Consider the following 14,696-nt stretch of genomic DNA (forward strand, 5'->3'; position numbering starts at 1 on the left):
AGACTGATGGTCAGTTTTACATTACAGCCATGACAGAGTCGCTTTGTAAAGACTGATGGTCAGTTTTACATTACAGCCATGACAGAGTCGCTTTGTAAAGACTGATGGTCAGTTTTACATTACAGCCATGACAGAGTCACTTTGTAAAGACTGATGGTCAGTTTTACATTACAGCCATGACAGAGTCACTTTGTAAAGACTGATGGTCAGTTTTACATTACAGCCATGACAGAATCACTTTGTAAAGACTGATGGTCAGTTTTACATTACAGCCATGACAGAATCACTTTGTAAAGACTGATGGTCAGTTTTATATTACAGCCATGTCAGAGTCGCTTTGTAAGGACTGATGGTCTGTTTTATATTACAGCCATGACAGAGTCGCTTTGTAAAGGCTGATGGTCAGTTTTACATTACAGCCATGACAGAGTCGCTTTGTAAAGACTGATGGTCAGTCTTACATTACAGCCATGACAGAGTCGCTTTGTAAAGACTGATGGTCAGTCTTACATTACAGCCATGACAGAGTCGCTTTGTAAAGACTGGTAGTCAGTTTTACATTACAGCCATGACAGAGTCGCTTTGTAAAGACTTGTGGTCAGTCTTACATTACAGCCATGACAGAGTCGCTTTGTAAAGACTGGTGGTCAGTCTTACATTACAGCCATGACAGAGTCGCTTTGTAAAGACTGATGGTCAGTCTTACATTACAGCCATGACAGAGTCGCTTTGTAAAGACTGGTGGTCAGTCTTACATTACAGCCATGACAGAGTCGCTTTGTAAAGACTGGTGGTCAGTCTTACATTACAGCCATGACAGAGTCGCTCTGTAAAGACTGATGGTCAGTCTTACATTACAGCCATGACAGAGTCACTTTGTAAAGACTGGTAGTCAGTTTTACATTACAGCCATGACAGAGTTTAGGTTTCTTTTCTGTTACTAAGTTGTATTGGCATCATATAGGTATATATTATGATATTAGATCTACCTAACTTTGGTTATTTTCCAGATGTAATATTGGAGACATAATTCTCCTACGCTACGATGATAGGTATGAAAATTACTTGGCTTTCTACTTGGGTCCTGTTCTTCATTTCCTCAACACTGACTGCATGGAAGCCTTAGGGTTAAAGTCAGGTTTGTAACTATGATAGGAAAAGCAACGAATGTCTTTCTTATTGGTTTCATAATTTTTAAATCTTTCATATAATCCATGAGTGACCTAAGAAAACCTTGATATTATTTATATTGGTTGAATGTGCAACATTTTTTATATTTATATGTGTAAAACATGAGTAAAGGGAGAAAGGCCCATTCCCCGAGTGACATGTTGAATGCAAGAAATTAATGCTTTATAAAATAATGTGTAAAAATTCTTCTTTTTTAGTGACTCCAGATTCCCGGAAATTATATGCTTTGGCCGAAGTAACACATAAGGAATATTGTCAGGCTAAAAAAGTAAGTTATTAGACATATTAGTGTTGTGTCACATGGTTTAGATCATTTAGTGTTGTGTCACGTGGTTTAGATCATTTAGTGTTGTGTCACATGGTTTAGATCATTTAGTGTTGTGTCACATGGATTAGATCATTTAGTGTTGTGTCACATGGATTGGATCATTTAGTGTTGTGTCACGTGGTTTAGATCATTTGGTGTTGTGTCACGTGGTTTAGATCATTTGGTGTTGTGTCACGTGGTTTAGATCATTTGGTGTTGTGTCACGCGGTTCAGATCATTTGGTGTTGTGTCACGAGGTTTAGATCATTTGGTGTTGTGTCACGAGGTTCAGATCATTTGGTGTTGTGTCACGAGGTTCAGATCATTTGGTGTTGTGTCACGAGGTTCAGATCATTTGGTGTTGTGTCACGCGGTTTAGATCATTTGGTGTTGTGTCACGCGGTTTAGATCATTTGGTGTTGTGTCACGCGGTTTACATCATTTGGTGTTGTGTCACGCGGTTTACATCATTTGGTGTTGTGTCACGCGGTTTACATCATTTGGTGTTGTGTCACGCGGTTTACATCATTTGGTGTTGTGTCACGCGGTTTACATCATTTGGTGTTGTGTCACGCGGTTTACATCATTTGGTGTTGTGTCACGCGGTTTACATCATTTGGTGTTGTGTCACGCGGTTTACATCATTTGGTGTTGTGTCACATGGTTTAGATGATTTAGTGTGGTCTTGCGTGCTTGAGATCATTTAGTGTGGTCTCGCGTGCTTGAGATCATTTAGTGTGGTCTCGCGTGCTTGAGATCATTTAGTGTGGTCTCGCGTGCTTGAGACCATTTAGTGTGGTCTCTCGTGCTTGACATCATTTAGTGTGGTCTTTCGTCCTTGAAATCATTTAGTGTGGTGTCGCGTGCTTGAGATCATTTACTGTGGTCTCGCGTGCTTGAGACCATTTAGTGTGGTCTCGCGTGCTTGAGACCATTTAGTGTGGTCTCGCGTGCTTGAGACCATTTAGTGTGGTCTCGCGTGCTTGAGACCATTTAGTGTGGTCTCGCGTGCTTGAGACCATTTAGTGTGGTCTCGCGTGCTTGAGACCATTTAGTGTGGTCTCGCGTGCTTGAGATCATTTAGTGTGGTCTCGCGTGCTTGAGACCATTCAGTGTGGTCTCGCGTTGTTTAGATCACTTAGTGTTATATCACATGGCTTAGATAATTCCAAGTGTTTGAAATCTGTAATGACTCGGTTCATTCAATGTTGTCTCACATGAGTATTCAGGCTCCCAAAAATCATTATGAGTTCAGTTGGTGTTGTCTTCCATGGTTTAGCTTATTTGGAGTGATTGAAACTTGTTTACAAGAACTCAAGTTAATGTTGTATTACATGTTTACGAACATTCCATGTGACCAAAAATATGAATATATTTTATTTTATACGTTACACTTTAATGTGCCACATGTAATTTATTTAAAGTTCAGAGAACATTAGCCAGGTGGCAGGATGTCAGTCTAATGCCATGTGTTTCAAAAGAACAACATCAAATGTTTGTTCAGCCATTAGCTTTAATATCTTGTTTAAGTTTTTATAATGGTATGATAATATCAATATTTCTTGGACATTTAGTTCAGTGTTTCTTAACTGTAATAATGAAATCTATACAGCATCACACTCAAAATGGATGACTTAATTATAGCTAGAAACATTGTAAAAAGTCAGAAACCTTGCCAAAATGTTTTAGTATCTTTGTGATAATTTCCGTGCATGTTCTGTGTTAATAAATGTTAAAAACCATTTTGTTGTGTAGGAACATGGTTTTCAAAGTGATGTTATAAACTACAGTACAGGGGAGGTAAGTTCATGGTTAGCCATCTTTTCACAGAACATGGGAGTTAACCATCTATCATAGAACATGGGAGTTAGCCATCTATCACAGAAACCTGGGGGTTAACCATCTGCCACAGAACATGGGAGTTAGCCATCTATCACAGAACATGGGAGTTAGCCATCTATCACAGAACATGGGAGTTGACCTTCTATCATAGAACATGGGAGTTAACCATCTATCATAGAACATGGGAGTTAACCATCTATCACAGAACATGGGAGTTAACCATCTGTCATAGAGCATTGGAGTTAACCATGTATCACAAAACATGGGAGTTAACCATGTATCACAGAACATGGGAGTTAACCATCTATCATAGAACATTGGAGTTAACCATCTATCATAGAACATGGGAGTTAACCATCTATCATAGAACATGGGAGTTAACCATCTATCATAGAACATGGGAGTTAACCATCTATCATAGAACATTGGAGTTAACCATCCATTACAGTTCATAACCTGTGTGACAGATCAACCTTAATAGGTTTCATGTTCAGGAATCAGTTCTCAACTATTGGGAACTGTATTCTAGGACTAAATAGGATTCATGAGCTAGAATCAGTTCTCAACTATTGGGAACTGTATTCTAGGATTAAATAGGATTCACGAGCTAGAATCAGTTCTCAGCTGTTGGGAACTGTACTCTAGAATTAGATGGGTTTCATGAGATGGAATAAGTCATCAACTATTGGGAATTGTATTCTAGGACTAGACAGATTTCGTGAGCTACAATAAGTCCTCAGCTGTTGGAAACTGTACTCTAGGATTAGATGGGTTTCAGGAGATAAAATCAGTTCTCAGCATTTAGGAGCTTTACTATACACCTTGCTTACTCATTCAACCCACTGGGAAGGTGAGGTTTTCACAGGCCCTCATATATGGACAACTAGTTTTACATTGTAACTGGAATTATCAGTTCATACTTGTGTGTAAAAAACGTGTAACAAAGAATTTACACACCATTTAGTGTTTGTTTATGTAGATAAGCACGTTGAGCTAGGAGACATCGGTATCAGAAACCAAAGTCAGGTGCATAGAGGAAATTATGAAAACTAAACCTTAACATGTTGTAGATTATTTGTAAAAAAAAAAGTCCTTTTACCAACCCAAACATAAAATAGAACAAAATATTTTTAATAGCACTGAAATAAAGAAAACACTAACAAAATATGGCAACATTTATTTACATAACACCTCTCTCTTCTCTTACCTTCCTTTAGGTAATAACTCTGTCATAATATGTTTTTATTACATAGAAACACACCATGGTTACGTCATATTACCCATAGTCCCTTGAGAGAAGTTGATGTAGACATGAACTTCTGTCTGAATTTCTGTCTTACCCAAAGAAGACAAACCAGTGTGTCAGAACTTGTAACATGCATTAAATTTAATGTTTTTATAGGTGGTATTCTCAAACGTGTGGACCCTAAAACCTATAGAGAACATTACATTCTGGTACTTTATTTTCAGAAGACACTGTGTGTCATTATTATCCAAGAAATTTCACTTCTCATAATCATCTACTGAAAAGCTGTGTACAAATCAGCCATCTATCAAGAACATACCATAATCCAATTTACTGTTTTCTCCTGTGCAAAATAACACAGGTTCATGTTTAATGAAAGAAAACTATACCTGTATCAAAAACCTAGCTTCTTTGTTTTTTATAATAAGCCTAGAAATCTCCCAGATCTTAAATATCGTAACAGTTATTATTATATATTTTAACCTTCCAAAACATTCACAAAGTTATGAAAATATAAATAAATGTACTTAGAGTGGGTTAAAACATTCCCTAGACTATAAATAAACTGGTCAGAGTGAGTTTAAAGATTCCCCAAGCTATAAATAAATAGCTTGATAGAGGGTTAAACATAACCCGCAATATAAATAAACGTATTTAGAGTGGGTTAAACATTCTACAAACTATAAATAAACATGTTTAGTGTGGCTTAAAACATTCCCTAGACTATAAATAAACATGTTTAGAGTGGGTTAAAACATTCCCTAGACTATAAATAAACATGTTTAGAGTGGGTTAAAACATTCCCTAGACTATAAATAAACATGTTTAGAGTGGGTTAAAACATTCACTAGACTATAAATAAACATGTTTAGAATGGGTTAAAACATTCCCTAGTCTATAAATAAACATGTTTAGAATGGGTGTAAACATTCCCTAGACTATAAATAAACATGTTTAGAATGGGTGTAAACATTCCCTAGACTATAAATAAACATGTTTAGAGTGGGTTAAAACATTCCCTAGTCTATAAATAAATATGTTTAGAGTGGGTTAAAACATTCCCTAGACTATAAATAAACATGTTTAGAATGGGTTAAAACATTCCCTAGTCTATAACTAAATATGTTTAGAGTGGGTTAAAACATTCCCTAGACTATAAATATACATGTTTAGAATGGGTGTAAACATTCCCTAGACTATAAATAAACATGTTTAGAATGGGTTAAAACATTCCCTAGACTATAAATAAACATGTTTAGAGTGGGTTAAAACATTCCCTAGACTATAAATAATCATGTTTAGAGTGGGTTAAAACATTCCCTAGTCTATAAATAAACATGTTTAGAATGGGTTAAAACATTCCCTAGACTATAAATATACATGTTTAGAATGGGTGTAAACATTCCCTAGACTATAAATAAACATGTTTAGAATGGGTTAAAACATTCCCTAGACTATAAATAAACATGTTTAGAGTGGGTTAAAACATTCCCTAGACTATAAATAAACATGTTTAGAGTGGGTTAAAACATTCCCTAGACTATAAATAAACATGTTTAGAATGGGTTAAAACATTCCCTAGACTATAAATAAACATGTTTAGAATGGGTTAAAACATTCCCTAGTCTATAAATAAACATGTTTAGAGTGGGTTAAAACATTCCCTAGTCTATAAATAAATATGTTTAGAGTGGGTTAAAACATTCCCTAGACTATAAATGTACATGTTTAGAATGTGTGTAAACATTCCCTAGACTATAAATAAACATGTTTAGAATGGGTGAAAACATTCCCTAGGCTATAAATAAATATGTTTAGACTGGGTTAAAACATTCCCTAGACTATAAATAAATATGTTTAGAGTGGGTTAAAACATTCCCTAGACTATAAATAAACATGTTTAGAGTGGGTTAAAACATTCCCTAGACTATAAATAAACATGTTTAGAGTGGGTTAAAACATTCCCTAGACTATAAATATACGTGTTTAGAATGGGTTAAAACATTCCCTAGTCTATAAATAAACATGTTTAGAATGGGTTAAAACATTCCCTAGACTATAAATATACATGTTTAGAATGGGTGTAAACATTCCCTAGACTATAAATAAACATGTTTAGAGTGGGTTAAAACATTCCCTAGACTATAAATAAACATGTTTAGAGTGGGTTAAAACATTCCCTAGACTATAAATAAACATGTTTAGAATGGATTAAAACATTCCCTAGACTATAAATAAACATGTTTAGAATGGGGTAAAACATTCCCTAGACTATAAATATACATGTTTAGAATGTGTGTAAACATTCCCTAGACTATAAATAAACATGTTTAGAATGGGTTAAAACATTCCCTAGACTATAAATAAACATGTTTAGAGTGGGTTAAAACATTCCCTAGACTATAAATGTACATGTTTAGAATGTGTGTAAACATTCCCTAGACTATAAATAAACATGTTTAGAATGGGTGAAAACATTCCCTAGGCTATAAATAAATATGTTTAGACTGGGTTAAAACATTCCCTAGACTATAAATAAATATGTTTAGAGTGGGTTAAAACATTCCCTAGACTATAAATAAACATGTTTAGAGTGGGTTAAAACATTCCCTAGACTATAAATAAACATGTTTAGAGTGGGTTAAAACATTCCCTAGACTATAAATAAACATGTTTAGAGTGGGTTAAAACATTCCCTAGACTATAAATATACGTGTTTAGAATGGGTTAAAACATTCCCTAGTCTATAAATAAACATGTTTAGAATGGGTTAAAACATTCCCTAGACTATAAATATACATGTTTAGAATGGGTGTAAACATTCCCTAGACTATAAATAAACATGTTTAGAGTGGGTTAAAACATTCCCTAGACTATAAATAAACATGTTTAGAGTGGGTTAAAACATTCCCTAGACTATAAATAAACATGTTTAGAATGGATTAAAACATTCCCTAGACTATAAATAAACATGTTTAGAATGGGTTAAAACATTCCCTAGACTATAAATATACATGTTTAGAATGTGTGTAAACATTCCCTAGACTATAAATAAATATGTTTAGAATGGGTTAAAACATTCCCTAGACTATAAATAAACATGTTTAGAGTGGGTTAAAACATTCCCTAGACTATAAATAAACATGTTTAGAGTGGGTTAAAACATTCCCTAGACTATAAATAAACATGTTTAGAGTGGGTTAAAACATTCCCTAGACTATAAATAAACATGTTTAGAGTGGGTTAAAACATTCCCTAGACTATAAATATACGTGTTTAGAATGGGTTAAAACATACCCTAGGCTATAAATAAACATGTTTAGACTGGGTTAAAACATTCCCTAGACTATAAATATACGTGTTTAGAATGGGTTAAAACATTCCCTAGACTATAAATAAACATGTTTAGAGTGGGTTAAAACATTCCCTAGACTATAAATAAACATGTTTAGAGTGGGTTAAAACATTCCCTAGACTATAAATATACGTGTTTAGAATGGGTTAAAACATTCCCTAGGCTATAAATATACGTGTTTAGACTGGGTTAAAACATTCCCTAGACTATAAATATACGTGTTTAGAGTGGGTTAAAACATTCCCTAGACTATAAATATACGTGTTTAGAATGGGTTAAAACATTCCCTAGACTATAAATAAACATGTTTAGAGTGGGTTAAAACATTCCCTAGACTATAAATAAACATGTTTAGAGTGGGTTAAAACATTCCCTAGACTATAAATAAACATGTTTAGAATGGGTTAAAACATTCCCTAGTCTATAACTAAATATGTTTAGAGTGGGTTAAAACATTCCCTAGACTATAAATATACGTGTTTAGAATGGGTTAAAACATTCCCTAGACTATAAATAAACATGTTTAGAGTGGGTTAAAACATTCCCTAGACTATAAATATACGTGTTTAGAATGGGTTAAAACATTCCTTAGGCTATAAATAAACATGTTTAGACTGGGTTAAAACATTCCCTAGACTATAAATATACGTGTTTAGAATGGGTGTAAACATTCCCTAGACTATAAATAAACATGTTTAGAGTGGGTTAAAACATTCCCTAGACTATAAATAAACATGTTTAGAGTGGGTTAAATCATTCCCTAGACTATAAATATACGTGTTTAGAATGGGTTAAAACATTCCCTAGACTATAAATAAACATGTTTAGACTGGGTTAAAACATTCCCTAGACTATAAATATACGTGTTTAGAATGGGTTAAAACATTCCCTAGTCTATAAGTAAACGGTGTTACTAAGTTAGTTAACTCAGTTTCATATTTTATCTTCGTATGTTGTACTACGTAATAGCAGGGGTAAGTTGGTGAATAGGTGGACGTACAAAGGTTTGGAACAGACAATGCACAAGATGGTTTTGAGAATCCAGCCCCAATACTTAAACGGCAGCACCTGATGCTATCGCCCCACAGCCCGCATTATGTGATCTGTAATTGACACGAGCAGACAAAGAAGCTGTTATTAAACTCCACCCACCCCGTGTAGTGATTACTCTCGAAGTGTCTATACGGGGCTTTGTTGAATCCACAACTACGCACGTGGCATAATTGCGACCTGAAATCATTTCCACAGGTTTTATAACTAGAACTGGTGTTTGAGAACCACAACTGTGGTTGTCTTGTTGTGGTCACTGACATTCTCATCACAAAGCAGCTTCGGTTGTAGAGGTGGCACGTGCTCAAAAGTAAATGTTTTACGAAACACGTGCTCGTGTATTTAATACGTTATCTCCCATCATGTTGCTTTGTGTCGAAGGATAGTCCAGGTTTCATGACACGATACCGTTAGTAACAAATTCGTATTCTCAACTTTCACAAAACCAGTCACAGTCGTTATGACCTCTTCCTCTCTGTCTGACTGATTAGTACTAGAAACTTAGGGTTGGATATGTAGACTTGAGTTGTAAGATGCCTCGGCCACTTTGAAACATTCCAATTTCTCTCGCAGTAGTAAAAACAAAAGTATTACAGGGGAAGACATAAAGCAATTGAGAAATTAGATCCAGTGAAAGAAATAAACAAGAGATTGTACCACTTGAAATGAGCATATTGTGGACGTCTAGCACCCTCTGTTGACAAAACTTCGTTAATGGCTCCCACGTGGTGAATCAGCGGTATCTTTCCGGACTTGCATCACTAAAATGTGAGGTTCGATTCCCCGTGGTAGCTGATGGTTGTCGAAACACCCAAGAAACAAACTTGGAGCTTTGTGGTAAAAAATAAAAACAATAAACTAAATAACTGTTAGTAATAATACGTACACTGCTATAATATCTCTCACTGCTGGCAGTTAGCAGTAAACAGTTAACCCTAACATATGTATAGTTCATAATTTAGAATACTCAAGTTATAATAAAGTTAGTGCACTCATCTTGGCGATAGGACGTTTTCGTTGTTTAACACGATAGATGACGCTCTTTGTTAGGCCTTCTTCAGGTTACTGTGATTCAAAGAAAAGGGAGCTGCCTTTAGGGCTTATTTCTAGAAGCCTATGGCATGGCTAAGTGGTTAAGACGCTTGGCTTACAAGATGAGGGTCGCGGGTTCGAATCCCCGTCGCGCCAAACATGCTTGCCCTTTCAGCCGTGGGGCGTTATAATGTTACGGTCAATCCCACTATTCGTTGGTAAAAGATGATGACTAACTGCCTCCTTTCCAGTCTTCCACTGTTAAATTAGAACGGCTAGCGCAGATAGCCAACGTGTACCTTTGAGCGAAAGTCAAATCAAACCAAACTAGATGCGTAAAGTTTACTGATGTTAAATAAAACCTCAAACGAGGCTGTATTTAAGGCTTGAACCAGGGAACACAGAATGCTTTTAGCTCTTGAGAATGAGATTAACATTGACAGCCCCCTGGCGAATTAGTGATAAGACTTACAACACTAAACCTCTGGAGTTCGATTCTCTGTGTTAATAAACAACAATTAACACCAGATTTATTCTGTTAATTATGTAAAGCTTTGTTGTTATCTATCTATGGTTTACAATCTACAAAGCTAACAAATGTTGGTTTTCAGGCGCGTGCAGCAGGTGTTTTTGTAACGTGCGGGTGTAGCCACTCTTCTCCATCCTCCTCCCCCATCCCGACCGACAATTACTTTGGGAGAATATTGTTTCTAAGATTAAATATCGATTGACAAATGATTTAACGCTAGGCCTTGATGACTAGTACCGTCATTGTACTGACCGTCATTGAGCATTACTGTTCCTCAGTAACCTGACAAGGAAGCCCTATAAATGGGTGATTTTAAAACTACCATTTTCAAAGTGCATCTTTTTAAACTAGCAGACGAGTTTCTGGTCTCGCGTTAGTACTAAAATATCGGAGTACATGATTGGTTGAACGTGTTAGGTTTTCTTATTGAACAATAATTTAGATTTTTTTTTTATTCTGGTTCTTTTTTATCGTATTTACATTTCGATAAATTTAGCGAATACGTTTCGTGCAAGCCGTACATATCCCATTGTTTGGAGGTTTAGTTGTCAACCATGTTGGAACATCTGTCGTTCTCACATCCTGCAATATTTCAATAACAATAGGAAACGAAACGAACTATTTGAAACGAAAAACCATATATTGGTTTTAGAAATATCGCACGTGTTTTACTACCAAATGGTTGGACTCGTCCGTTACGGTGGTGATTTCATCATTTGTTAATCAAACAGTTCGGTTATTACCATGATAATGGCCTCACTTCCTGTGTAAAGAGGTTATTACAGTTGTATTAAAAAATAACAGTACGTGATCTTGTACACAGACACCTACCTATTTCCACGCGTAACGATTTATTTTTAAAACAAAAATATTTGGCTAAGAATGAGACAAAAAGACAAGTTTTGGTTTAAGTACAGCTCAAAACTAAAGAAACATATACTCAATGTTATGTTGCACAAGTAATGTAGTTATCCATTGTTAGCCAGGTCCTATTGTAACAATACTATACATTGATATTTAATACAGGGGAAACTCATCCAACAATACTAGTAATGTAGTTATCCATTGTTATCCAGGTCCTTTGGTAACAATACTATACATTGATATTTAATACAGGGGAAACTCATCCAACAATACCAGTAATGTAGTTATCCATTGTTAGCCAGGTCCTATTGTAACAATACTATACATTGATATTTAATACAGGGGAAACTCATCCAACAATACCAGTAATGTAGTTATCCATTGTTAGCCAGGTCCTTTGGTAACAATACTATACATTGATATTTGATACAGGGGAAACTCATCCCACAATACTAGTAATGTAGTTATCCATTGTTAGCCAGGTCCTATTGTAACAATACTATACATTGATATTTAATACAGGGGAAACTCATCCAACAATACTAGTAATGTAGTTATCCATTGTTAGCCAGGTCCTATTGTAACAATACTATACATTGATATTTAATACAGGGGAAACTCATCCAACAATACCAGTAATGTAGTTATCCATTGTTAGCCAGGTCCTTTGGTAACAATACTATACATTGATATTTGATACAGGGGAAACTCATCCCACAATACTAGTAATGTAGTTATCCATTGTTAGCCAGGTCCTATTGTAACAATACTATACATTGATATTGAATACAGGGGAAACTCATCCAACAATACTATAAGTTGATATTTAATACAGGGGAAACTCGTCCCACAATACTAGTAATGTAGTTATCCATTGTTAGCCAGGTCCTATTGTAACAATACTATACATTGATATCTAATACGGGGGAAACTCATCCAACAATACTAGTAATGTAGTTATCCATTGTTAGCCAGGTCCTATTGTAACAATACTATACATTGATATTTAATACAGGGAAACTCATCCAACAATACTAGTAATGTAGTTATCCATTGTTAGCCAGGTCCTTTGGTAACAATACTATACATTGATATTTAATACAGGGAAACTCATCCAACAATACCAGTAATGTAGTTATCCATTGTTAGCCAGGTCCTATTGTAACAATACTATACATTGATATTTAATACAGGGGAAACTCATCCAACAATACCAGTAATGTAGTTATCCATTGTTAGCCAGGTCCTTTGGTAACAATACTATACATTGATATTTGATACAGGGAAACTCATCCCACAATACTAGTAATGTAGTTATCCATTGTTAGCCAGGTCCTATTGTAACAATACTATACATTGATATTTAATACAGGGGAAACTCATCCAACAATACTAGTAATGTAGTTATCCATTGTTAGCCAGGTCCTATTGTAACAATACTATACATTGATATTTAATACAGGGGAAACTCATCCAACAATACCAGTAATGTAGTTATCCATTGTTAGCCAGGTCCTTTGGTAACAATACTATACATTGATATTTGATACAGGGGAAACTCATCCCACAATACTAGTAATGTAGTTATCCATTGTTAGCCAGGTCCCATTGTAACAATACTATACATTGATATTGAATAGGGGAAACTCATCCAACAATACTAGTAATGTTGTTATCCATTGTTAGCCAGGTCCTATTGCAACAATACTATAAGTTGATATTTAATACAGGGGAAACTCATCCCACAATACTAGTAATGTAGTTATCCATTGTTAGCCAGGTCCAATTGTAACAATACTATACATTGATATCTAATAATGGGAAACTCATCCAACAATACTAGTAATGTTGTTATCCATTGTTAGCCAGGTCCTATTGTAACAATACTATACATTGATATTTAATACAGGGAAACTCATCCAACAATACTAGTAATGTAGTTATCCATTGTTAGCCAGGTCCTATTGTAACAATACTATACATTGATATTTAATACAGGGAAACTCATCCAACAATACTAGTAATGCAGTTATCCATTGTTAGCCAGGTCCTATTGTAACAATACTATACATTGTTATTTAATAATGGGAAACTCATCCAACAATACTAGTAATGTAGTTATCCATTGTTAGCCAGGTCCTATTGTAACAATACTATACGTCGATATTTAATACAGGGGAAACTCGTCCCACAATACCAGTAATGTAGTTATCCATTGTTAGCCAGGTCCTATTGTAACAATACTATACATTGATATTTAATATAGGAGAAACTCATCCAACAATACTAGTAATGTAGTTATCCATTGTTAACCAGGTCCTATTGTAACAATACTATACATTGATATTTAATACAGGGGAAACTCATCCAACAATACTAGTAATGTTGTTATCCATTGTTAGCCAGGTCCTATTGTAACAATACTATAAGTTGATATTTAATACAGGGGAAACTCGTCCCACAATACTAGTAATGTAGTTATCCATTGTTAGCCAGGTCCTATTGTAACAATACTATACATTGATATTTAATACGGGGGAAACTCATCCAACAATACTAGTAATGTTGTTATCCATTGTTAGCCAGGTCCTATTGTAACAATACTATACATTGATATTTAATACAGGAGAAACTCATCCAACAATACTAGTAATGTTGTTATCCATTGTTAGCTAGGTCCTATTGTAACAATACTCAATGATATTTAATACAGGGGAAACTCATCCAACAATACTAGTAATGTAGTTATCCATTGTTAGCCAGGTCCTTTGGTAACAATACTATACATTGATATTTAATACAGGGGAAACTCATCCAACAATACTAGTAATGTAGTTATCCATTGTTAGCCAGGTCCTATTGTAACAATACTATACATTGATATTTAATACAGGGGAAACTCATCCAACAATACCAGTAATGTAGTTATCCATTGTTAGCCAGGTCCTTTGGTAACAATACTATACATTGATATTTGATACAGGGGAAACTCATCCCACAATACTAGTAATGTAGTTATCCATTGTTAGCCAGGTCCTATTGTAACAATACTATACATTGATATTGAATACAGGGGAAACTCATCCAACAATACTAGTAATGTTGTTATCCATTGTTAGCCAGGTCCTATTGCAACAATACTATAAGTTGATATTTAATACAGGGGAAACTCGTCCCACAATACTAGTAATGTAGTTATCCATTGTTAGCCAGGTCCTATTGTAACAATACTATACATTGATATCTAATACGGGGGAAACTCATCCAACAATACTAGTAA

The 14,696-nt window shown here is 35.0% G+C and overlaps 1 protein-coding gene across 1 annotated transcript in view; it reads left to right on the forward strand.

Annotated features, from left to right (window-relative positions):
• The window catches only part of LOC143241619 (uncharacterized), a 51,223-nt gene that overhangs the window by 27,290 nt on the left and 9,237 nt on the right, over window positions 1-14,696 (forward strand). Inside the window, exons 13-14 of the mRNA XM_076484795.1 lie at window positions 1,011-1,138; window positions 1,389-1,459. Coding sequence (XP_076340910.1) covers window positions 1,011-1,138; window positions 1,389-1,459 — 199 coding nt within the window. The remainder of the gene's footprint in view (window positions 1-1,010; window positions 1,139-1,388; window positions 1,460-14,696) is intronic.

Source organism: Tachypleus tridentatus, unplaced genomic scaffold (assembly GCF_004210375.1).
Source record: "Tachypleus tridentatus isolate NWPU-2018 unplaced genomic scaffold, ASM421037v1 Hic_cluster_1, whole genome shotgun sequence".
Lineage (NCBI taxonomy): Eukaryota > Metazoa > Arthropoda > Merostomata > Xiphosura > Limulidae > Tachypleus > Tachypleus tridentatus.